This window comes from Andrena cerasifolii, chromosome 1 (assembly GCF_050908995.1).
Source record: "Andrena cerasifolii isolate SP2316 chromosome 1, iyAndCera1_principal, whole genome shotgun sequence".
Lineage (NCBI taxonomy): Eukaryota > Metazoa > Arthropoda > Insecta > Hymenoptera > Andrenidae > Andrena > Andrena cerasifolii.
The window spans coordinates 14676493-14701920 of NC_135118.1; the positions used below are offsets into that span (position 1 = coordinate 14676493).

Here is a 25428-nt window from a genome sequence, read left to right on the forward strand (position 1 = left end):
CAAAGTTTCAGATTCTTTTTTAATTTTCGGGTTCGGGATCTTCCCTTGTAAGCCTCGTTCAGATTAGTCAAGTTACTTGCCTTCGACTCGCTTGTATTCTCACACTCGGTTATTTATCCTGCAACGCTATTCATAGCACAATCCACTTACCCTTTCCGTTTTGCCTTAGTTCATGTGCATTTATTCTCCTTCGTACTTTATTCTTCTTTTTCTTTTTACTTTACCTTTACTTGTCTTGGCTTTGTGTTTCTCATGTTTAGCTTAAACGCACGCGATGATATTACTTCGTTTTAGTTAAGTTTAATAAGTTAAGTTCTTTACTTGTTTATTCTTACTTTTGTAATAATTGTTTTGTTGTCCCTATTTTAATTTAGTTCATAGCTGGCGGTTAGGCTTGCCATCAGTGTCACCACTTTAGTCTCGCCTTTACTCTTCTTGTCTATGCCTTTGTGAATCATGTGTTTCTTTCATTTGAGTAATAAAGACGATTAATAATAATAATAATAATAATAATAATAATAATAATAATAAGTAAATTGAAATTACTTTACCAGAGTAAAGCTGTGATTCACTTGACTTGAAGTATCCTTTCAGGTTTCTTTCAAGTTTCAACCGAAGTAGAGAGTCTTTACTTGCCTTCAAATACAACTTGACTAATGTGAACATACTTACAAGTATGAACTTAAGTCACTTGAAGTAAGCTGACTGCCTATTGTTTTTTTTTTAAAGTGAGATCATAATCAGAAAACAATGGTTAAGAATAGGTGGAGTAATGACTATTTCCTTTTAATAATTCTTTTTAATATTTTTAATAACTCATTCGTAATTTGGTGCCTCATTCCACATAATCCAGCAAGCACCACCTCCCCTGACGCGATTTTAGATATCTACTTGCTTCAACTAATCTTAAAAGTAACCTAAATGCAACCGACACCACAGAAGACAAACTTGAATCGAAGTAACTTGGAACAACATTACCAATGCGAACCTGCTATTCACTTGAAATATCCTCTCAAGTTTCTTTCAAGTTGCCAAGCGAAGTAGAGATTATTTCAGCTTTACTTGCCTCGAAATGCCTACAACTTGACTAATATGATCGAGGCTTAAGGAATATCCTGAATAATTCCCGCGATATTCATAAGAATATGGATTCTGTTTGTGAAATCACGGTGTTTTTATTATCGTTCACTTTAGAAGCCTTCTTCCGACCGTCATAAAAATTTCGTCCTGACGGCGAGGGACATTTTCATCGCGTCAACCTTTCCTCTACCATTTCAGTCACGCGACAACTATGTATTTCACTCTGCCAGTGAAGAAATTAAGGAATGATTACGCAGTGGCGTAGCAAAATCGACTGTGACTTTTACTGCTTTCCTGAAACCAACGAAACGCTCTGCTGATTCCAACGAACACATTTCTCGGAGTCTCCTAAAAATCATCTAACTGCGATCACGTTACTCCGCCGCGTGTAGCTGAATCCCCCGTGGGCCGGCCTGCGTTTGTCATTTTCTCCCGCTCGAGGGCGTGATTGCGTCAGCGGAGGTCACTTTGAACCGGAGGGTTGCGTTCGATCCAAGCGAGTTAATTCTAAATAGTTCCTGAAACTCGCCCCAAGGCGCAAGCTCCTCCCACGAGTCGAGCCTCCTTCGTGCGTCGCGCTCTTACGCGGTTCCTTGTCCACGGTCTACAAAGGTCATCAACGAGGGGATCATTCCTCCTCCTCCTTCGGGAAAATATCAAGTATCATCGCTTCGCCGGGAAAAAGCGCGAGAGCGAGACTCGAGGTTTTACGACGCGCAGATTTCTTTTATCTTGCCCGGCTATTTCGAGCTGTCATTTAATATTCTAACACGTCCAAGGCAGCGGCGTATTTTCCCGAACGCCCCACAAACGCCAACGCCTGTTCAGCTCAAGCGGCTCGATTTCACCGAAGCCTCCGCTGCCGTAAATACTTATTCCTTCGATGCTTAATCTCTCCGCCAGTTACATACGTACAGCTTTTAAGCAGAAAACTAGCCGAACATGACATGAAAACAAGTCAAAGCGGTGCACCAGGGCGCGACTCCCTCGGCGTGGAAATACGTCCGCGCCAGTCGAGGTGGGTGACGTTCCCACAAAATGCACCACTCGCTTTGTAGAACGCGAGAGCTTTTTAATGCTGGCGATATTTATACAGCCACCTTCTTCGATTGCCACTGGTATGTCGAAGGGTGCTTCAGGTATTAAAATGTACATAAAAATGCAAGGTGCAGGAATCGTTGCTCCGCGAGAATGCCCACACTTTACGCGAGATAACTCTATCGGTCCAACAAGAAATCGTTTTGTGCCTCGTCGTCCCTTAACGCTCACCGACAAATTGATATGCGTGCCGACCGACCTATAAGGGTAACAGTAATTACGCGGAGGACTTTTAATTGCCGGTATGCACATTCAGAGGCCTTGCTTAATTAGCCGTTCGCTGGTCGAGCAGATGGAAAAACCACGTATTCTTGGCGATGCACCGACCGCGTATGCTAATCTTGCTCGCAAGCTACGTATTTCGTTTTAAGTGTACATAGCGGTCTGTCTGTCGGTGGCCTTTTTGTCTTCGCGTGTTTCAGCCGGGGGAATCTCGTTTTTCGCCTGATCCGCGCGGGCTCTCCTATCGTCGCGCGTCGATGCTCGCAGCAACCTGACGATCGACCTTTCAGTGCCTCTAGAAATAGACGTTAACGGGAGAAAGAGAGCCGGGCAGGCGATAGAAGACACTTTGTTTCGAATGGGCCCAGTTTGAGCGCGTTTCGACGAAGGTCCGGGAGGCTGGAGGTAATCGGCTTGATTAAAATAGGGAATTACGAGTGGGGGACCAAGATGCGTCCTTTCTTTTCTCGAGGGATAGAATTGATCCTCCCCGGATTAATTGGACGCGGTTCTCTTTGGGGGATGGCTTTTTCAGTAGGCTGCTATCTTGGGGATGTTTGGGCTTTGGCGAATGATTATTTGTGACGTTTACGTTGTGGGAATCAGTGCAATGTTTAGTATCGTAGAGCTGAGAATATTGATATAAGCTCAAAATGAATAACGAGGAAACGCGAGAATGGATAAGTAATTATGGGTGCACTCGTCTCAAAATATGACCACCCAATTACTGTTTCAATTCCTGTTTTCTACCACTCCATTTTCCTCGTCCAAACAAAGCATAAAGACTCTGGTATCCTATATATAGGGTGTCCTGGGAGGAATAATTATTTAGAATTAAATATTAAGGACGGCAAAAATTTTTTTTTCCCAGAGCGGCGGAAGAGCTAGATTGGACCCTTAATGCCTACACTTGTTACTTACAAGGGAAGATCCCGCGCCCGAAAATTCGAAAAATTCTGAAACTTTTGTTTGCTGCCCTAATTTATTCTAACGGCGTGGAATTGACCCCTGAAAATTCGGTTATTTCCCGATTTTGTATTATAACTCGTGTACTGTAAAATACTTTGTTTACCAAATAATAGATCCTATTAAAAGAAGTAACTTTTGTCTTGAAACTTCTCTTCTATCTCTTACAGATTGCGCGTTACAAAATAAAACCGAAAAATAGCCGAATCTTTAGGGGTTAATTTCACCCTCGACTCGAGGCTTTGCAGGCTTATTTTAGAGTTAAAAATCTAAGCGCTATCAGGAGCTTCCCCCTTTTTTCCTAAATTTTTTTACAATCGAAAAACGAGCGATTGTTTGCCAAATATCGATGCTTCAACTTTGCACAGCCGCCATTCTGCCTCAAAATAATTTTTCCAAAATCGGGCCCGATAGAGCCTAGGTAATTTTATACATTATCAATAAAATTTCGATCTTTCAATTTTGGATGATCCTGCACCTAAAAAAAAGAACGTCTCGGGCATCGCCTATAACTCAGAAACCTTTCCATACATTTCACCAAAAAAAATACTGAGCTATCCGTAAGATGTACTCTTTCCAATAGACAAATGTTTAATAATATAAGTTTATCAGTGTTTCCAGAAAAAATTCCCAAAGAAGCATGTTGCGTTGACCGTTCTAGGTAGGCCTCCCCTTAAGTAAAAAGTACAATTTAATTAAAAATATTAATAAGCAAGTAGCAACCTCTGAAACATTATGAAATGTAATAGAATTTTAAGGCCCATTTCTCAGAATGTAGAACAAAATATTATCGTGCCCCAGCAATCTTTCAAAAGTTGAATTTTAAACACCACCCCGCTACGCGTATCCGCGACTGTTACAACATATGTCAAAGTGACATTCCCAGCTGAAAATAATCACCCGTACAATCCGTTCGCTGGCCACAGTTATTTCCTTCCGAAGCACCCTGTGTATACGAAAGCTCACCGCACACGAGCAGAACGTACCGGCTCCAGATATTTTATTTATGGCCCGCGCCATGAATCCTCACCCCCGTTCTCAATTATCACCGGTCGGTCGGGCCACGCCGGGATTCGTAATTAATCGCGCGCCGTCCAGTTGCGCCAATTAAGCGAAACGCACGGTGTGTTTCACTTAGGTTTTCCTCGCGGGCGGATCGCCGACGAGTTAATTTTTCGTTATTTATGGCGGCCGTGTAATCCTCGTAAGTAATACCAATTACAAGGGCGCGGTATGTTCGCCGTGACGTCCGCGAGATACCGAGGGTTGGGCGTTCGCGTGTGCGCCGCCGCGATTGCGTTTCGACCGCGCCGTGCGCACGCACTAGCGCGCGGTCACGTGCGTACAGACACGACGGAGGCTGCAACGGCCAATGACTTCTGATTACGGTCGCTCCTTGGACGCTGCCGTGCGAATTCAACCGGGGCTCTCGTTCGGCACGTCGGATTTTTGGCCCTCCTCGAATATCCCACACGTACACGTTTACAAGAATGGGGGCACCCACCCTGCGCGGAATAATTATTGTGAAAATCGTTGCGATTTTATCGAAGCGCTGTGAGAAATTTTACTTCGTTTGGTATTTTAAATTAAACCTTCTTATCGTCACAAATTGTTCACGTGGGGTTCACTACACCCCAGTGTTATTTTTGTGTTTTTGAATCTGTTAACTTTTGAGGGACAATTGTACACTCGTAATTCTAGAAATATAATTTTCGATATGATGAAATTTAAAATATGATGCAGTTAAAATAATAGTCCTGCAAAAAGATTTTTTTAGTTGAAATTCACCAAACTTTTGAAGTTTAATATTAAGGTCTTAAAATTCACAGAAATTTTGGTAAAGGAAAAAAATGCCTGGGGTGCGATACAACACCCCCGTGTAATCGCGAAGGGCTAAAGCTAGAGGATAGAAGCAGCGAAAAGTATGCAATCTGTACCGAATAAATCTAATATATTCATACGAACTGCAGTGTATAATCTGGATAATAATTCTTCTCTTCCATTCTGTTTATTCTACTCTTATGACCAATCAGAAATTTCTGATGTAGATCTGGCGATCACGATCTTGACATCCTCCTGCATTCCCTTCGTGCATCGTCATTAGCAAAGCCAAAGAGTTCCTCGCCAGGAAAATCATATCGCTGATTTGCTGCAACAACGACACAGCTAAAAATCTGCAGTTCTTTCAGTTATTAATATAAAAAAAATCTGTTGTTGTCTAGCAAAACTGTTGAACCGCTTCCCCAAAAAATCGCGAATTTTTAGTTGTGTCGTTGTCGCAGCAAACGAGCGATACTTCCCCGTGAACAATATCTGCACGAGTCCACGCACTTGTCACATCGTTATCGCATGTTCGATTAAGTAAAAGCAAGCGACGTCCTGCTTTCTTCGGTGGTCTTCAGAACTCGCTACTTGCGCTGGCGTTAGAATCCAGTCCTCCACGAGCCACCCGTTGATTTCTGCCCGGCGTTTTCTTCGCGGCGCTGCCATTAGCAGACAATCAGCGCTAAATCGTTTCCTTCAGATCGCCCGCGAACAAAAAGGGGCATTCCTCGGGGTGAGACGCACGCGACGTCAGCACGACACGTCTCGCCCGTATCGTTCAGCGGTCGGAGCAGGAAGGGCTCCCCGAACAGTCGACACGAACGATCCGGCTGAAATAATTTCCACTGGAAAAATGGACGAGTTACCGCGTGTCATACGATCGTGCGTGACGTTGCCTCGCCATATAGGTACGAGGCTGCGTACGTCCCCGGAACCCGTACGGGCAACTCCGCGCCGCCGAGCCAGGGAGGAGCGGTTGCCGGCTGATGAAGAAGGGGGGGAAAAAATCGAGGGGAAATAAAGCTGAGGCCGATCCTGTCTGGAAACGTATTATCCAGAGCAATGGTCAATGGTATTTTTCCCCCGCGGTCACAATCGGGCCTGCGCGGCGAATAATGGCCCTCCCCCCCCCTCCCCCCACCTAGTCTGCTCGTTAATAATGCCACGTGCGCCTGCAATCGTCCACCGCGTTGCAATTATTTCGCTGCGCTCACGGGGACACACCCGGTATACTCCGGTCGGAGGAGGGTGTGGTCCCGCGGCGAAAAGGGAGAAAAATCTCGTCGCTCTCTTAAGACGCATTATCCTGCGTAACGCATCGTATTTCAGCCGCACCGAGTTCGAGGGGGCCCTGTATCTCTCGTGAAAATAAAACATCTCGCATGGCGCACGATGGTAGGTACGTACGCGCGTATCTGTGCGCGCGTACTTACAGGGTGAGCCGTGAAACTGGGGCAAGGTGTGTAGGTATACCGTTCGATTCGAAAATGCGAAAGAATTTAACAGAGGAACGGACGTATGTAGTCAGGAGCCTTCGATTGCGATTCAATTACACTTTCTATCGAAGACTATCGACAGACCTTCCGTGCGGCTGTCCATTAACACCTTGAGTGGTGTTGGCGTGGAAACATGCCGAGGGATTTGCGGCTTGTTCGAGGGCTTGGCGTGTTTCTATGTCGAGGTATTAACCCTTAGTATCACCAGCGGTCGTAGCCGTGATGGAAGACGCCGGTTCTCGTTAGATCACCGGAGTTAAGCGTCACGGGGCGGTGTACTGGGGAAAGATGGGAGGACCCAACCTTTTTCGGTGCGCTGCTGCTTTTGCTGGGACTCGAAGGAGAGAGGAGTGTTGGAAATTACTCCGCAGAGGTTGAAAATAAATGTCACACTATAAACACAACTATGGTTTATTGTATAGATAGACAATACACAGTGTGTCCACGTATTAATGTTAGTTGGTTATATATAAAAGTATACAAGAAAAAAGAAACTTTAAGAGACGGAACGCGATCTGCAACGGTTTGGTCACAATTTTCAGACTGGCTACGGTCGTCACCTTATGCCCCGGTCAAGACCCTTCGCCCCTCTTCTCCAGAAAAAGAGAAACGCAGCCCCTTAGTCCTAACACTGAGACTCGTTGAACTCCAACAAGGAGGGAACTAAAAAATGGGACTATAGTTCGTTGGGCAATATAAGCAAAAATAAGCTTGAAACGCCGTCCTGCTTAAAACACAGGAAAACAATAAAAACAAACAAACAAACCCTTAGTATCATCATAGCGTAACACCGGTGTTACACGAATTGAAAGAATTGTGCGCGCCATTTGGGAGCTTTTTCATGAACTGCAGTTTGAATAAAATCATAATTATCTTTTTTAAGAATAAGGCCCTGAGTGGGGCCTTCTGTCCAGGGGCCCAGGCGGCAACTGCTCATCGGCAGTGCTGTTAAATCCGCCACTGTTCCATATACTTCTGGTTTTGTACATTTGCTTACTAATATTTTACCAACACTTTCACGCCGCTACATTAAAGAGTGACAAATGTTTATTGTGTTGGAGGTGTTTATGTGCGATCACTCTAAAAACGTCCTCCTTCGCGGTTAGCATGATCCTGTCCGTTGTATTCATTCGAAATAAAAAAAAACTTGCCTTTACCGTCCCAACCTCAGTAATTCGTAGAGAAAAAAATGGCAACCCATTGAAGGAGAAAATTTTATTTATGTAACCAAATTTTTGTACTTTGATCTGTTGAAATATTGCTGATATTTTTATAATTGTTGTGGGGACGATAGAGAGAGGTATATAGATGATGTGTGTACAATTGCAAGTTAATCGGCTCTTTAGTCACTAAGAAATCATGCTAACCAGTTTGAAAAATGTAGTTTCGAGAAAAGCGCGTTTAAAGTTAATCGTCAAGTCAATCCGCTACCTGCACGTTCACCTTCAAACCTTCGTTAACGTCTCAAAAATATTTTTTCCAACAGAATACTCAAGAACCTTCATACCAATCGAAAATACATAAAAAAAATCTATTTTTCCTGCGAATACCCCCTTAAGTGGTGTCACGGGTCCATTAGACTCGGCCACCGATTTTAAATCACGATTAAAACCGCTGCAAATGCCCCACCGCCCAGGCTACTTCAATATCTTCCTCCGCTTCGGTGACGAAATCTCCGGCCCGTAAACTTATATTCTCGACATTCGGGTAGGTCCACGATGCTTACGTAACTCTGCTCCAGCACGCCGCTTAAGGGTTAAATGAGGGAATGACGCACCGAATCCGCGCCGAAGGAGGGACGTATCGGCAACGATTTATTCCCATCGTATCTGACATAATTCGTTATTGGCAAAGTGTCTGCTGTGTAATGCATTTTCTCGCGCGCGGGCCATTACAAATTAGATAATTCGCGCGTCGCGTGTAGCCATATGCTGGCGAGCCCGATTATCGCCGCACGTTATCTCGCCTCGATAAAGCAGGTTATCAGTACCTAGAAGGCCATTGACATTTCGACTATTGCATTGAAAAATACGCGCCGCTCCGGAGGCAGCGGGGTGCGTCCGCCTTCCTCCCAGAACTCCACGGTCCTCCAGAAATACCGCGAACCATCCCCCTGTTACGGAAGCCGAGACATATTGCGGGAACACTTGTAGCATGCCACTAATATTTATAGCCCGTAGAACGTGGCAATAATTTATATGCCTATCGACAACGGGCCTTTGTCTCGGGGTTGCGAGCCGCCTGTCCGTTCGCGATGAATTGTGACTGTTCGTGCAGTTTATGCATGAAATTCAGATATATCTGGTTCACGGTATCTACGATGCGCGCGGGCTTCCTCGTTGCAACCGGTGCAGGATTCTTTTCGACGGCGCACCGCTGCTCCTGGCGACACATCTGAGCGCTTAGAACCAGGGATCGAAACGGTTCCGAAAATAACTGTTAAAAACAGTTATATATCGGTTCTGACTGGAACAGTTATGCAGAACCGATATTCTGAATAACTGTTATAAGGAACCGAAATTTCGGAGTATATCGGTTTCGGTTACGGTTCTATAACCGATATCATATCGGTTATTTTTTTCGGTTCTATATCGGTTCTAAAACGGTTCTGGAATTGATTCTCCAATCGGTTTTATAGGAATTGAAATACGTAGATATTACGCTTACAGATTACTGCATATTAAGGATTTATTTTCAAGAAATATTGCTAAGAAATTCAATTATCTATAATTTTGTTGCGGTTTAAGCGAATTACTAATATATCATTAACTAGGTTTCTGTTCATTCCTGAGCGATGCGGAGATAAAATAAATTTCAATGCCGAAAATGAACGCTCCACGCTTACTTGCGTTGGTGGTACAGCTAAAAGTACTTCCGCTAATTTGTATAATTCGGATGTATTTTTATTATTCCAGTACGGCAAAATATCGGTGGACGATTTTAATCGCGGTTCCTTCAGGAAGTCGTCTAACTTATTTTCAACCGAACAGTGCGTCGTACTAAAACATTGACGTAGATACGTTACTGAGATGATGGTCAAAGCAAGAATAGATGTCTGCGTCCGAATTGCATTGACAAAATAAATCCATGCACAGCCATCGGAGAGTTAACACATATAACAATTTCGTAGGAGCAATATAAGAATCAATTTACGAATGGAAATAAACCGACTCCAGAACCGCTTAAACCGTAACAAAATTATAGATAATTGAATTTCTTAGCAATATTTCTTGAAAATAAATTCTTAATATGCAGTAATCTGTAAGCGTAATATCTACCTATTTCAATTCCTATAAAACCGATGCGAGAATCAATTCCAGAACCGTTTTAGAACCGATATAGAACCGAAAAAATAACGCTTCTAGAACCGTTATAACCGATATAATATCGGTTACAGAACCGTAACCGAAATCGATATACTCAGAAATTTCGGTTCCTTAAAACAGTTATCCAGAATATCGGTTCTTCATAACTGTTTCAAGAACCGAAACCGACATCATAACTGTTTCAAACCCCTGCTTAGAACCGAGGAACACAGAGACTCTAAATAGTCTGTGTCACTTGCTCAAAAACGAATGCAAGCGCCCTTGTCCACTCAGAAATCTGAGCGCTGTGGACTAAAGACTCCACTCCACTACTGTGTCCTCTGCGCATGCGCAGTGGAGGCCTCGCTACTGCTTGGTATACGCGCGACCCCGTCGTTCGTCATCGGCCGCGTTACTGTGCCAAACCTTGACAAACAAGTCCCGCGTTCCTGACCTTCGAATGTCGGCGGCTGTAAATGGCCATGCCATCGACGACACGCGTTATAAGCGTGGAAATAAATGCCGGGACGGTCTCGTGGGTGAACGACGCGCGGACGGTTTGCTTCGTTGTCCCTTGGACCAGTCGCGCGCTCGATATTTGCGCGTACACCGTCTCCGAGTTTGGCCGGCGCGAATTATCTTTACTGCTCCTCTCTCGTTCTCCCTCTAGCTCACCGAGCACCCACCGCACGGGCTGCTCATGTGACGAACAACGCGCAGCGATATCTCCGAGGCTTACGACAGTGATACCGTTTCTTGCCGCTCGGGGTAAGCCCCTGTCTCGGAGCTCGCGCACTGGCCACGGTATTTTGGTCCCATGGGATTTTCGTTTTGGTTGAGAGTTGGGTTCGTTAAGGGGAGTTCATAGAGTGGTCGATTGGAGCGATGGGGTAGATGGAGAAGTTGGTGGAGGTTTTGGAAGGACGCGGAGGTTTTCTAGTTGCTAGAACTTCGGGGAGTGGAATTAAATTGGGGGTTACTGATTAGTCATTATTGTAGGCGAGTTGCGATTTGAAAAATTTCACGTTCAGCGTAAAGTATGATTTATGCCTTAAGGGGAAGTTTCGGTCTAAAAATCGACTTTTTTTTATTTCATTTTTAGAGTGTTCTACCTTTTAGGAATGTGTCTTTGAAAAGATTTTTTGAAATGCGTAAAATTCCCGAAGTTGAGTAGCGGCAAATGCATGGGTAACACCCGGCCACTCGGCACTCGCGCAAAACTTTAAACGCGTTTTTCTCGAAACAGTGTTCTCAAAATCGGTGGGACCTGTACCTCCATAAGTTACTATCCGATTCTACTGAAACTTTTTTTATTTTGAAGAATATACTTCTGGCTAGGGGAAAACAGTAAAATTTAAAAAAATATTGAAAATTTATAATTTTTAAAGGCGTTGAAAGGACGAAAAGTATAGGGAAAGTGATTTCAAAGTTCAAGTGTCGTTATTTTCTCAAATTATTTTTTTTTGTATTTTTTTTCTGGTTTACACTATGGGCAGGAGTATATTTTTTAAAATAAAAAAAAATTTCAGTCGAATCGGATAATATCTTTTGGAGATACAGGTCCCACCGATTTGGATGAATTTTTTGACGTCTCGACTTTAACGACTCCCCAGTGCCGTCAACAATGATTAATTATAAAACAAAAAATTTATTTCTCTAGCATAAGACATCCTTAATACAATGCAAAAAGTCCCATTAAATCGTATGCAGTAGTTTTCTTTTAATTAATTCCTAAAGATCACCTATTTTTATGGGCTCCAGACAGCTCCTTAAGGGGTCTCCCTACTTTGACGGCCCGAAATAAATGCGGTACTTGGTATATTTTTAAGAGGAATCCTCAAATTATATTAATTGAAAACTTTATGCCTATATTTGTACATATTTCGACATTAAAAAAAATAGTTTAAAAAACGCTACCTAAAACTTTAAACGCGTTTTTCTCAAAACGATGTTTTTTCGAATTGGTTAGCATGATATCTCAAAAACCATTCACCCGATTTACTTCAAACTTGGCATGTATCTTCAGTAGATGTCCCATTCTCGTTGCTATTAAAACTAAGTCGGTTTTTGCAAAATTAGATTTATGCGACTTAAAAAAACAGCGAATTTTTTGCAGAAATCGATGTCTGTTTTAGACGCTGCCATTTTTTTTTTACTTTTCAGTGTTTCTCATTTAATCTAGTTCAGACGATAGCCACACTCATACAGATTACCCAAAAATTTAAATTTTCTATTTCAGACATCTACAACGGCTGATTTTATACTAACCATGCGCATATGATTTTTGTAAGGCGCTCTATTTGAAGCACTATAACTCCGGATAAAACCACTATTTTCGCATACAATTTTTTTTTCATATTCTCTAAAGGTTGACAAACAAAGCTACAAAGCCGGAAGTAAATATATTTAACGGTTTTGTTTTAAAAAATTCCCAAAATTCGCATCATTTTTCGTCCGTCAAGGTAGGGAGACCCTTAAATTTGAATAGGTATAAGACAGACGAATCAATTTCAACCTTAGCCTGCTTCTACTCTTCATTTTCATTGCCACGGTGTTACAAAATCGAACCGTATTATCATTCCCATTTTTGCTCCATCGAAGGCATAGAAGGCATTAACTATACAAAGCGGAGTGAAATATTTTAATACATCCAGATTTCGCTGTTTGCCAATTTTAAAGACATTTGGCAGCCGCGCGTGAGCCTAAAAATACCACCACTTCGTGGAGGCTTATCTAGGTCAATGCGTCTATTTGTTTCCTAAGATTTCTTCGCCGCTGTAAAGCACCTCCTTTTACATTGTACCATGCTCTTCTATCCCGTCGTAGAAAGGGGGCGCGTTTTCAATTGGCATTGAAAACATTTCAGTCAACCACTATGAGGTCGTTAATTACCGAGCACTTTGGTACCTTTGTTTCCCTTTCTCGATCATTATGAACTTCTCGTTAGGTCGGTCAACGTGGTGAATAGATTCAATCAAAGCACAGCGAGGGGAACGGACTAGAAAATCAAACTTAATCAATATTAATGACTCTACACCGTTCAGCGATCCAACTGCTGACGAAGGAAAGCCTTGTAACTGGCACTCGCTATTGGATGCACAGGCTGGACATTCTTGTTCGTGAAAATACAACATTCCGTTCACCGCCAGGGTCTGCAGCTCCTATTTCGTGGCAGCAAGCAAATTGATACATTGTTTTAAGGAGGCAACGCAGTCGAATCTTCTGAAAATCAAGTATTTTTTTGCGAATTAATTGCAAGGACATGATTAAAAATTGTTACTAGCACTTTTGGGTAATGTTTATTAATACTATAAACTGTAAACAAAAATTTACGCGGCGCTACAGTAGTCGTCTGGCCTGCAGGCGTTTCTTCTGTGGATTTGCAGCGATTGCAAAAAAACGGGGGTTCGGATCGACTTGAAATTTGCACAGCATGTTCAAAATATATTCCTTGCTGCACTGAACCTCGACATTAAAGTGCGAAAGCTTTAGTTTCCGAGATGAAAAGCAAAAACAGATATCTGTGCACCCAGAAATTCGACATTTGTCGTAAAAATCGCCTTCTCCTAGTCGCTGCTTTAATAATTTTGGTTCAATTATTGTTTCCAAGGTTCACACTGAAATCACAGGTCCTAGAAGAAAATTATTCCAAGTAAATCCTTGTATCTTTATTTTCAAGCTCATTATCGGTGCAAAACCGAAGGCACTTTTTCTAAAACACTGTATAATCAACCTCGTGTGGCGCAATTTGTAGGATAGATATATATGAGAAAAAAATATTTTTTTACTCCGCGTGATAGTAATAAACATTACGCAAAAGGAGAAGCCTGTGCTTGCCTTCATCTGCTTGCAATTAATTCGCAAGGATTACTTGATTTTCGAGGAGATCCGACTGCCTAGTCGATAACGTGTAAATCGCAAATCGGCTTAAAATTGCGCGTAGCTTGTGACAGCTTTTAATGGCATCGTCACGGTCAGTTTCGCTTAAGTCGGCTTTTATCATTCCCCTGTTTCGATAAGATTCAGATGTCCATGAAAGGGTCTTTTAGCGAAATTGTCAACTCTGCCATTATCTACAACGGTTTCAGCGTTTGCACGCCTTCAATATTTTCGTTCATGTACACATACTTATCTAGCTGGGGTTATTTCGGGAATCCCTTAAATATTGATTAAAAGCAAACTGACCCGGGCGAGTATCGGACAGTTTAGAGCTGCGTGATCCATGCCCGGTTCGTTTACAAAAGCAGAAAAGATGGTAACCTTCTCTAAATTTACCAACTTCAAACTATGCAATTCCGAAATTACCAAAGTAGCTCCAATTACGTATCCCACTCCGTATAATTACCGTTTAGCAAAGTTTCTCCGCGAGAGATGTTTTCATCGCAACATAGTCTTAATTAACACGATTTTATTATCGAAAAAATTTCGTTTCTCCTCCACTTATATAACCGCGACCATAAATAAGTCGATGAAGATAAAAGCACTGGTATTCGTCCAATTAACCACTTTGGTTCGATAAATATTCCAGAACCTTCCACGACACACACAATTTCAATTTCACTCATAACTTGGATAATCAGCTCTCCCATCTCTTATTCCTGAATTTTAACCCCCCTAAGAGGACGCTGGGTCTATTTCGACCCACCCTAAGTACTGAACTACAGTGGTGGGGGAAAGAAATTTTAAAACTCATATTTCTAAAAATTAGAAAAAATAGAAACATACTTCTTTCTGTGGAACTATTTTGCTGCTATTTTATTCGCGTTTAGGGGCCGTCCTTAAATTACGCAAGGGTAATTTCGGCGATTTCTTACCCCCTCCCTCCCCCAGTATAAGAATTCGTAAGATTTAGAAATCCGATTTTATTATGTGCAATCTTGTTTGAGGAGCAGGACTTGTGCTTCTGGAAGCAAATCTCTGATTTCTTGTTTACGTACGTGTTTAAAAATATCAAACATTAAAAATCGTGCTCTTCAATATTGAGTCAGAAAAGTCAACTGTACTCGGCATATTGGATTCACCGCCTTCAATTTCGAAAATCTGACTTTAAATTCGGAACAGTCGGCCAAAGAAGCCCACGGATTCTGATCTTCGAGAAGTGCTGTATAATTCGCTATATATAAAAAAATCAGCAACGAAATTCACATTTTCGGCCAGACAGATCGATAGAGAATTTAATTGCGAAGAATATAAAAAAAAATCGTCAAGTTTCCTGAAAAATTACGACCTGCAGGGTGATTTGAACAGAAAATGTCATTATGTACCACTGTGCGTCGAGGTAGCGAAGCACTTTTTAACACGACCCACCAGCTCACCGAGTTGACATCTCGAGCAGCCAGAAAATTCGATCGTCCAACCGCCACGTTCGTAACGCATCCGTTTCAGGGACCTATCGAGATACCGATACATCTTCCATGGAATCGTTTCACGGGTCTCGTTGGACGGCCAGGGGGCAAGCGTTTCGCGGGCTGCATTTACGCCTCATTTCATTATTTTCAACGCAGCCGCGGCCTGGCTTTCTCTCTTTATCTCCCCTGAAAAACGAGGTTGCCTAGGCCTTCGCTACGTGTTGGCGTAGGTCGCGTACAGTTAAGCCGTGATTACGAACGCGTGGGCGTTTCGTGCTGTCGCGATAAGATCGATGAAACGGCGCGATAAGATCGACGGAAGATCCACACCTTAATAGCAGGAATCGAGTGCGCGAGCGCATAATTTAATAATATCGCGTCTACCGTTGATTTACGAGCGACAGGCGACGCATCAAACGGGCACCGTCCGTTTCTTTTTACGGACCGCTTCGGGTCCAGCCAATTCTCCGTGCGTCGTCCCGGTTCATCGGAAATAATCTTTACGATCGGTTCATCGAAAAACCGGGCTCGCTGCGTCGTTACGCAATTGGGAACGCGCAAAATGGAGCACGTACTCATATGCAGCTTGGATTCGTCGATTTAAAGATACGGAGCAATAATTCGGACGAGTTTGTTGCTCTGTAGGACGAAAGGGTTGGATAGCTTCACCGGTGTTTCTGATAAATTACTTTTCGGTCAGTTGCCAGCACCTAAGTAGTGTTTCTGGTTTTTCGACATTTTATTGAGAGTAGTATGGGGTAAACTGTACAATGATTGGCACCCTAAGCCGAAATCCCAATTGGAATGTCTATATTTTTTTGTGAAGTTTTTATATGGTCTTAATTTTCAGTTAATAGCAATGATTATCGATTTCGCATTAAAATAAAACATCTTGAGTACCTATTGAGTCTTTTGTTTTGAAAATATTCAATGACAATAAAAGTAAGCATAAAAGTACAATTATTGGCACCCTAAAATTTGAGATTATGTAGAAGAATATATGTAGATAAAAACAAAGTTTAAAGTGTTTAAACAGACTATTTAATTCACTATTAAATACCTACAACACTTGCAAGGGAACATCCCGAACTCGGAAATTCGAAAAATTCTGAAACTTTGCGAATACATAGAGAATTTCCTCCTGATTACAACGGAATTTTTGTTTGCCGCCCAAATTCATTCTAAGCGGGTGTAATTGACCGCTGAAAATCCGGTTATTTACCGATTTTGTGTTATATATCATGAACTGTAAAATAATTTTTTCGCCAAATGGTAGATCTAATTAAAAGAAGTAACTTTTGTCTTGAATTTTTTTCTATCTCTTACAGTTCGCGAGTTATAACACAAAATTGGAAAATAAGCGAATTTTCGGGGGTTAATTTCACCCCCTTCCAGTGAATTTGGGCAGCGAACAGAAATTGCGTTGAAATTAGGAGGAAATCCCCTACATATTCACGAAGTTTCAGAATTTTTTGATTTTTCGGGTTCGCGATCTTCCCTTTTTAGTAAATCTGTATTTCAATCCATTACTTAGTTATAAAACGACAAAATATACTTACCTACCCCTTATCAAAATTTTATGAAAACGTCCAAAACTCAGCCTTTTGTCCTACTTTGTGGTGTTGCCAGATGTGAAATGTGTAGTTCAGCTACTGGGCTTTGCACTGTTGCAGCGAAAGAAAAATAAGAAATTGTAAGAAAGTACTTTTTAATATTTTACTTTTTAATCAGGGGTGCCAATAATTAGTGCAGTGCCAGCATTAGTGCAGTTTACCCTATATCCTTAAATGTAAATCGATTTGGTTGCAAGTGGATATTTAATTAATCGAACATCAATTGCTTAAATAAACACAACCTGTGTAATAATAATATTCTGTTCAAATAAATAAAGTACTTGAATTTTGAGGAACTACTACGCTAGGTCAAGGGGAATATATTCCTTTTTATATATCTCTTTTATATTTCCTTCTCAGATGATTCAGTCATTCCCGAGAGTGGGGCCAGTTTTTTCAGTGCTCCGGGAAGCCATTTTGTTCGCCGTTATTTTGCACAATTTTTCATACAAAAAAAAATTTCTAGCAGAACAAAGATACATACTTTAAAACTGTATAAAAAATCCGAGCCCTATATTTTTATTTATACGAACAAATAAATCCCTAAATTGTTGTAGCTTCAGGGTGGGGCTCTCCTTAAGATATTTTAATTAGTTTATTGAATAATTTCAGAAAGGAATGCTTGTATATGAACTGGTATTCAAATTACTTTCCAATAGAGCGCGTGCTGTTTCATTTAAGACCAATGTAGAAGTAATATCGTACTATGTGGATAAAATTCTTAGGAACAGAAAGAAACAACTACCACAATATTAAGATCAGCTTATCAGACAAGTTGTAGCCACATTATTGAATAATTTCAGAAAGGAATGCTTGTACACGAAATTGTATTGAAATTACTTTCCAATATAGCGTGTGTTGTTACATTCTAGGCTAAAGTACTAGTAATACGGTAATATACGGTTAAAGTTGCTAGGAACAGAAAGAAAGAACTGCTACGATACCGAGATCAGCTTATCAAACAAGTTGTAGCCGTATGAAAGTGTAATGAATCCACCTCTCCGTGAAATTAATGCGCCTCTTCGATTTCTTTAGCCTGCTTCATCCATTACTGAGTTCTCGTTACACTTCTCGTTTAATAATTACGATCAGAGATCAAAATTTAGCCAACGAAATTTACATCTCGTATATCTTACTCTTCCGATTAAATTCATTTCAATATTATCAGTCGGTACTTGTTCATCGATAAAAAAAAAACACTCAAACAGTAGGTTTGGCGCCAGTGTATCAATATAAATATTTCACTTCCAAATCCAAAGCCATCCTCCCTCTCAACTTACTTCGATAAAAAAGAACTCATTATCATCGCGTTATAATTAATTTCCCCGTTTCCTTAAATTTGCCGCGGAAAGTCAATGGCATTTTCCATCTCGCGATTATTCTATTCCCCAGAAATGGCTGTTAACGGGCATATCGACTGCTCGGTCGGCGGTGGATCGCGTCAGTCGCCAGGACGATCTGTCGATCCTAACAGAATGCAAGAACTTATCAGTCCGCCTTACGAGCAGTTGCTATGCGTTATGGAAGGGGTCCCCGGAGTCACCTACTAGCTCGACCAGTCAGAAGTCAGTGTGTGCAAGCCGGCCGGTCGCGCCGGCTCCTTTTCCGTCTTTGCTCCGCTGCAGCACCTTGGTTTTCCGAAAAATCCTCCCACCTTCCCTCGCGCGCACCATCCTCGCTTTCGACCAGTCTCGAACAGCTAGTTAGCCGCGCAACGAGCCGCGCGAGGAAAACGGAACTCGCCGAGAATTGCCGTTTCGGGTCTGAACCATTGAAAACTCGTTGAAAACTCACCTCAACTGGAATCCCCCGTCGCTGTGGCCCCGTTAAGGAAGTCCACCGAAGAAGCTTCGTTTCCAGTGACGCTGGATTGTCTCGCACGGTGAACAGTTGCATGGGAATCGACCGCGCGGGGAGTTTCCTGGCGTCCCAGCTCCCAGCACTGTGACATTCGCGAGGAGCTAAAGAGCCGAGCACTTTGGACGGAGGATAGCTGCGAGCGGTAGAGGGGCAGTGAATTTCTGAACGGAGCCGGAGGAAACTGCGCTGTTTCTGTTGACCGAAGAAAGCAGGAGATAGATGGACGTGACATTCGGAGTGGAGCTGTTACTGTGCGTGGTTGTTGTCAACGCGAGCTTCATTCAGGCGACTGGAATATTCCGGGGAGCCGGCAGCGTTTCGGAATAAGTTCGGAGAAGAAGGAAGAAGACGGCAGATGTTTCGAGTCGTGACATTAGCAGCGTACCGGCAGATTTACATGCGCGACCCCTCTCCAGAGGGGGTGCTCCGTTCGAGGAATCATAATATTTGAAGGAGCCAGAGATTCCGAGGGCGAATCGAATTTACACCGTCCGAAGACCAACGGAAGGAGAGTCAGTGCGCTGGAGCATAAACTATGCGGACGTTTGTTTCGACGAACTCTTCGTGAGAAGAGGAGGGTGGTGATTTTGGCAGGTTTTTAAAAGTAAAGTGGTCCTTAGACTCTCGGGGAAGGAGGGATTTAAGATGGGGATGTAAACGTGACATTCGTTTCCCACGAACCGAGTGCGCCTAGTTTCTGGAGTACCTTCCAGAGCCCGCCTGTTAGAAGAAGAACTCTCGGACCAGTAAGGAGTCTGCTCGAATCAAATACATTTGGTGGGCCAGCTTCTGCTTTTCGAAAATGTGATACCGAAGATGCGTGAAGTATATTGGACAGTGTACGAGGAATTCTCATCGAGGGTAGTTTCGTTCTTCTCTAGCTGGGTTTCATACGAGAAGGAAGGATGATCATGACGCATACGGAAGAAGCCTCGACGACCTACGAGTCGAAAACGCCGACGGAACAGATGAACGGACATTCGAGGGTAAATAGAGAATAATTATTGTTAGTTGTATTGTGGATGCAAAACACGACCGCCCGTGGTTTATCTAAACGTTGTAAACGCAGAATGTGTGGCTCGCGCAAATATTAAGCGATAATGAAACACCACCTGACGATAACGAATGTTGCTCCACTTCTGGGACCTGCTTCTAAAAATAGTTTATTTCTTTAAACAAGCCACGGTGTTAGGAACAGTGTATAAATGAAGGAAATACAAATTTTCACACGTGGAGATAATTATATGAATTCGTTTTGTATCTACCAATGTGCAATATTTATTTCTGCTCTTCATTGCGGAGGAAGTCTCGAGGACCATGGTGATATTTTTTATTATAGAACGATGCTCATTGCTTCAATTTTAGGAAAATAGAAAACGATGCAGGGGCTTGGTGGATTTTAAATGTAAAACGAATTTTTATGTCGGGTCGCCTCGTTAGCCTATTAATTTGTTATAAGACGATGGGTGCTATCGTACAGAGCCAGAATTGCTTTGGCTCATCGCTTTGGCTTATCGCGGTGTATCGAAAAACCCGTAGATAAAAGTTTATTTGTTCTGAAATTAAACCACGTATCTAATAACAACCACATTTATATTTAGTGTGCTCCGTATCGGTATCGCGTATGACTTTCAGCGTTTTCTCTGCGCGGCGTCGCGTCGATACGCTTAACGTCTTATGCATACTGTAATTATACCGCATTTTTAATTCCATTTCACGTTTCCACTCGCTCCTTTACAGCTTAACATACTCCCATTTCGTCCGACCTAAGTGAAAATCGCGATCTCCGGTTTTGCCGCGTTCCCTTTATTTTGAATCAGTATATTCACTCCAAAGAAGAATGGTAATTCTTTAAAGAATTATCCTGCTTGTCCCTGTAAAATTATTCTGGTAAAAGTTTGTCTGGGCCAATTTTCGTATCTTTAGAAGCACAGTATCTTTCATCTGGAAGCTCTGCAGAAAATATCGGCGTGGAAACACGCGAAGCTACGTGTGAATTCTTGGGCCCCCTTTAAACAAACCGTCATTAAGGCGAATGTCCCAATTTCTGCTCATTTAAGAGGTTACTCGCCAGAAAGAAGGTGTAAAAAATTTGTGATCAAAATCTGCAGAGTAATTGATTAATTCTTTAATAATAAATCGACCAGTCGGAAACTATTCAAGAAAGATATTTCAAGATGTTTAACTACTAGTAATTTGTAATCTATACTGTTATATAAAGAGACAGCCGATTTTTATGTTCGCGCAAAACTCAAGACCTGAAATTTTAACACGTTATTCCTGGCTACTCTAGGACGGACATAGGCTGTGTAGCATGTCTCAAAAAACGCGTTATTAACATGGAACGAAGAAGCGCTTTTTTATATATATTATAAATCTCGCAAAGGAGAGAATGTAGGAGATAATTTTTTCCGAAATATCACGAGGCAATTACACTTTCCTTCAAAATACTTAATTTCCTTAAAATACATTAATTCTAATACAATTCTACTCACCATTTGCACCAATTTCTGCTCGCATAATACGTTGCCCTTTCAGGTTAAAATAAGTTACACCTTTTATGGAGATGTTTTATAACACAACAGTGAAGCATAAAATAATGATAAACAAAAAATAAAATGCCTTCGAATAGAAATAGGGGTTACAGCATATATCGAATTGTGAAGTTGTTGCTAAGATTTTGGTGAGTAGAAATGCGGACAGGACGGTGATTCGCTTCACCCTAAACCTAATCACCTGTTTTCTACTTAAAACAATAAAAAATAGTAAAATATCTACATCCAGAGCATAATACGGTATCTGTTTTGGTTATTGAATAAGAACCTTTACTGCAAAAACTATTCTCTGCCCAATTATCGAATACCAATAGTGACCCTGTTCCTTGCCACAACCAGCTAACAAAAAACACGGTCGAAAAATCATGTCAGTCTCTCATTTTAAAAGCTCCTCGTTGCTTATGCTGCACTTTGATTAGCCCCAAGCTCGTGCAACACTCGCGTAAATGTTGAAAAAAATTAGAATCATTTTGTCGTAACTACAGTACAAACGTGACGCTTATAATAATAAGAAAAATACGAAATGAGCAGAAATTCGGACATCCACCTTACCTTGAATTTATTTTATTTAAACGGCAGCCCTTTGACAAATCAATATGCGTTCATCAATTTAAATTTATTTAACCCTCTAGTGCATAGATTTTTAATTCAGTTGGAAAAATTAGACTAGTCTAATTTGGGGATGAAAAAACCGAATCCGAGGTCTGTTCTCAATTTGGAAGAAATAATAATAATAATAATAATAATAACAATAATATTTTTCGTAGCGTGCGTAGCTTAAAAATGCAGTTCGAACTAGATTTCTGTCAAATCGAAACGTCAGATTAACATGTTCCTCACATGTAAACATTCATTTATTTATTTATTTATTTAAACGGAAGCCCGTTAATAAATTTATTTATTTATTTAATACGCATCAGTGTATACATTGAGAAATGAAGCACAGATTAGAAAATTACATACATAATACGCAATATGGTGGCAGAATAAATCACATAGAGTTAAGCACATAAAAGCCAATGTAAAGCGAAGTAACAGCTAGTTAAATATATGATTAATAACTCTAGTTCTAAATGTATGAAATGAGCAGTCGAAGAAAATCGAGCACATTAGATGCAGTGTTAACGTTCATAGACATACGGTTTATCGGATTGTATTTACCCATTAGAGTTCGATGATGTTTTACATATAAGAGTGAACAGTTAAGTAGAGGTGGCCAGAGCAGAGGGGCTAAGACACTAAATCTAAGTAGTCGTCTACTAATATCGAGGAAGCGCGAATTTTTGTTTTTTCGTCTACAACTGTTTTTATTGTTTCATTGATCCTTTACCACGTGCATCTGCCCGCACGAGGGCACGCTCGCCGGCGTAATTGATCTACGAGGATTTTTCGACGGTAATCGTGTGGTTGGCCAGGTTATTCCCCCCACGGTGCGTGCCATGAATGAATTAACGTTTCGCCGCAAAACGAAGGCCACGACGGTAGTGTGAGCCTTCTGGAACACCTTGACACCGAAAATATCGTGAACCAGCGGGCTGCATTCGGTTGCAGCCGATCGCGCTGCAACGCAATCGCGAGCGACGAGTATATTTCGGCGGCGCAACAACGTATTCACGTTCGAGGTGTGTCCCATTTACCGCGACTACCTGTGCCCATTATTTCTGTTGACAGAGAAAAATTTGCGGCGAGGAATTGGGCAAGTATCCCTCTTCTCGGGGCCAATATACATTTTCCATTTTTTTCAAATTAAAATTTCGCAACACCAGGGCGAAAGGAAATTTTTAGGCGAGATATTCTTTATCGATAGACTGCAGATTTAATTCCACAGAGTTCCTTTAACGTATTACAAAAGTTATATCACGAAAACTATTAATTTTTAACTACTGCGATAGCAAAAATAAACTCGACGTATAACTGTTGAGGCAAAGTGCGGTAGGCTTATCTAAAAAAATAGCAAAATCTTTAAAAGTAACAATGGAAACACGTTCTCGCTTAATAATCTAATCTAAACGAACAGCCTAAAGCAAATAAAATCGACAGTGTTGTATTTTATTACCGATAACCCTGAAATACCGAAGGTGCGGCGTCTCTCCCAGTGCGGCATCTCCCCCGCAATTACCGTACTTTCAGTGGTCCCCGCGAAAGCTAAGAGTTGTAATCAACAATTCGAGATCACAGTAGAGTTTCTACGGATGTGTTTTTGCCCTAAGGACACTTGTTACGTATGGTAATAGTAAACTAGAGCTTTAAAGTTCATGAAAAAAGCCCCAAATGGGGAGCACGATTTTTTCAATTCGTTTAACACGGGTGTTACATTATGACACTAAGGGTTAATTTAAATAATTATTAGCTTAAGGGAAGGTTCCGGTCTAGAGCCCTCCAAAAATAGGTGATCTTTAGGAATTAATTAAAGGAAAACTGCGATATATAATTTAATGGGACTTTTTGCATTGTATTAAGGATGTCTTATGCTAGAGAAATATATTTTTTGTTTTATAATTAATCATTGCAGACGGCACTGGGGAGTCGTTAAAGTCGAGACGTCAAAAAATTCATTCAAATCGGTGGGACCTGTATCTCCAAAAGTTATTATCCGATTCGACTGAAACTTTTTTATTTTGAAGAATATACTTCTGGCTAGGGAGTATACCAGAGAAAATTCCAAAAATGACATTTTTTAAGAAAATAGCGACACTTGAAGTTTGAAATCACTTTTTCCCTATATTTTCATCCTGTCAACGCCTTTGAAAATTATAAATTTTCAATTTTTTGTATTCTTTTCTGGTATCCCCCCTAGCCAGAAGTATATTCTTCGAATTAAAAAAAGTTTCAGTCAAATCGGATAATAACTTTTGGAGATACATGTCCCACCTTTTTGAGAACACTGTCTCGAGAAAAACGCGTTTAAAGTTTTGCGCGAGTGCCGAGTGGCCGGGTGTTACCCATGCATTTGCCGCTACTGAGATGTCTATAACTTGGGGAATATTACGAATTTCAATAAATCCTTTTAAACAACTATTCCTAAAAGGATTGAACATTCGAAAAATGAAATAAAAAAAAATCGACTTTTAGATCGGAACCTCCCCTTAACGGACCTTCATGCTCTTCGAAACTGAATAACCACAGAAGTAATACAATCAGTCGACAAAAGTGGAGGGCCGTTAAATGGCACCCGTGGTTCGGTAGCTGAAAGAGCACTTAATCGCTCGTGCGAACGGTAAATTTTAATTTAAAGGTATTCGATCAAGACGAACTTGCGTAACATTAATTTCGTCGCCTCATTTCCTATCGGGTAACTAATATAAAGTCAGCGTCGCAGGGTAACCTGATGGAAACTGGTTTCGTTCCGCAGGCCCCCGAGATTCCTCCTGAAGCGACGCGATTACGCATTCATAGAATTTTCCATACAGGAGTTAGTCATCCGTATTCCTCATCAGCTGACAATGAATGAACGAATTCTTCGTTCCTTCAAGTGCAGCACTTTGTTCGCGATAGATCGTGGATTTATTGCCCAGCGGATGCGAGAAGTGCCGATAACTCCGATTGTTTCCTTTTATCCCCTTGGAACACTATTGAGACCTCGCGGGCGACGCGGCGTGTGGGGTCCATTGTTAATAATACTTAATACTCTCATCTATCGCACTAACTCTCACTGTGCAAGAAGAATTTCCAACGTTAATTTATTTTTTCAACACGGAGCCCTTCAAGGGGGTGGAGTGAATTATTTTTTCTTGACAATTTCCCCAACACTGTATAATTCATTTTTTACCCTATATTAAAGCATTATCCATACCAAAAATTAATAAGTTATTACATCATCCTCAGCTGGCGCATGATAAATTAAAAAAAAACTTATAGACTTTATAAATCTTTTACAAAGCAAGTATTCCGCGCTTTCCTTAGCGTCCTCTCTCGCTCTAGCAAGTATTGATTCTTAGTTCTACTGTCTCTCTCACGCACGCCATGAAGGCACACTGTAGGAAGCCAGTTTCCCCTCGATCGCTGTTCGCGGGACATGTTCGGGCCGGACAATGTATCTGATCTCGACCTTGAGTCAGTAG

The 25428-nt window shown here is 41.5% G+C and overlaps 1 protein-coding gene across 3 annotated transcripts in view; it reads left to right on the top strand.

The window, feature by feature from the left end:
* The window catches only part of Gbs-76a (Glycogen binding subunit 76A), a 94635-nt gene that overhangs the window by 15401 nt on the left and 53806 nt on the right, over positions 1 to 25428 (top strand). The window contains exon 1 of one of the 3 annotated variants that reach the window (XM_076825624.1): positions 19577 to 19798. The exons of the other annotated variants lie outside the window; for them this stretch is intronic. Within the exon in view, the coding sequence (XP_076681739.1) occupies positions 19718 to 19798 (81 nt within the window). The 5' untranslated portion in view covers positions 19577 to 19717. Of the gene's footprint in view, positions 1 to 19576; positions 19799 to 25428 lie in introns of those variants that run through there. 3 annotated transcript variants of the gene reach the window in all.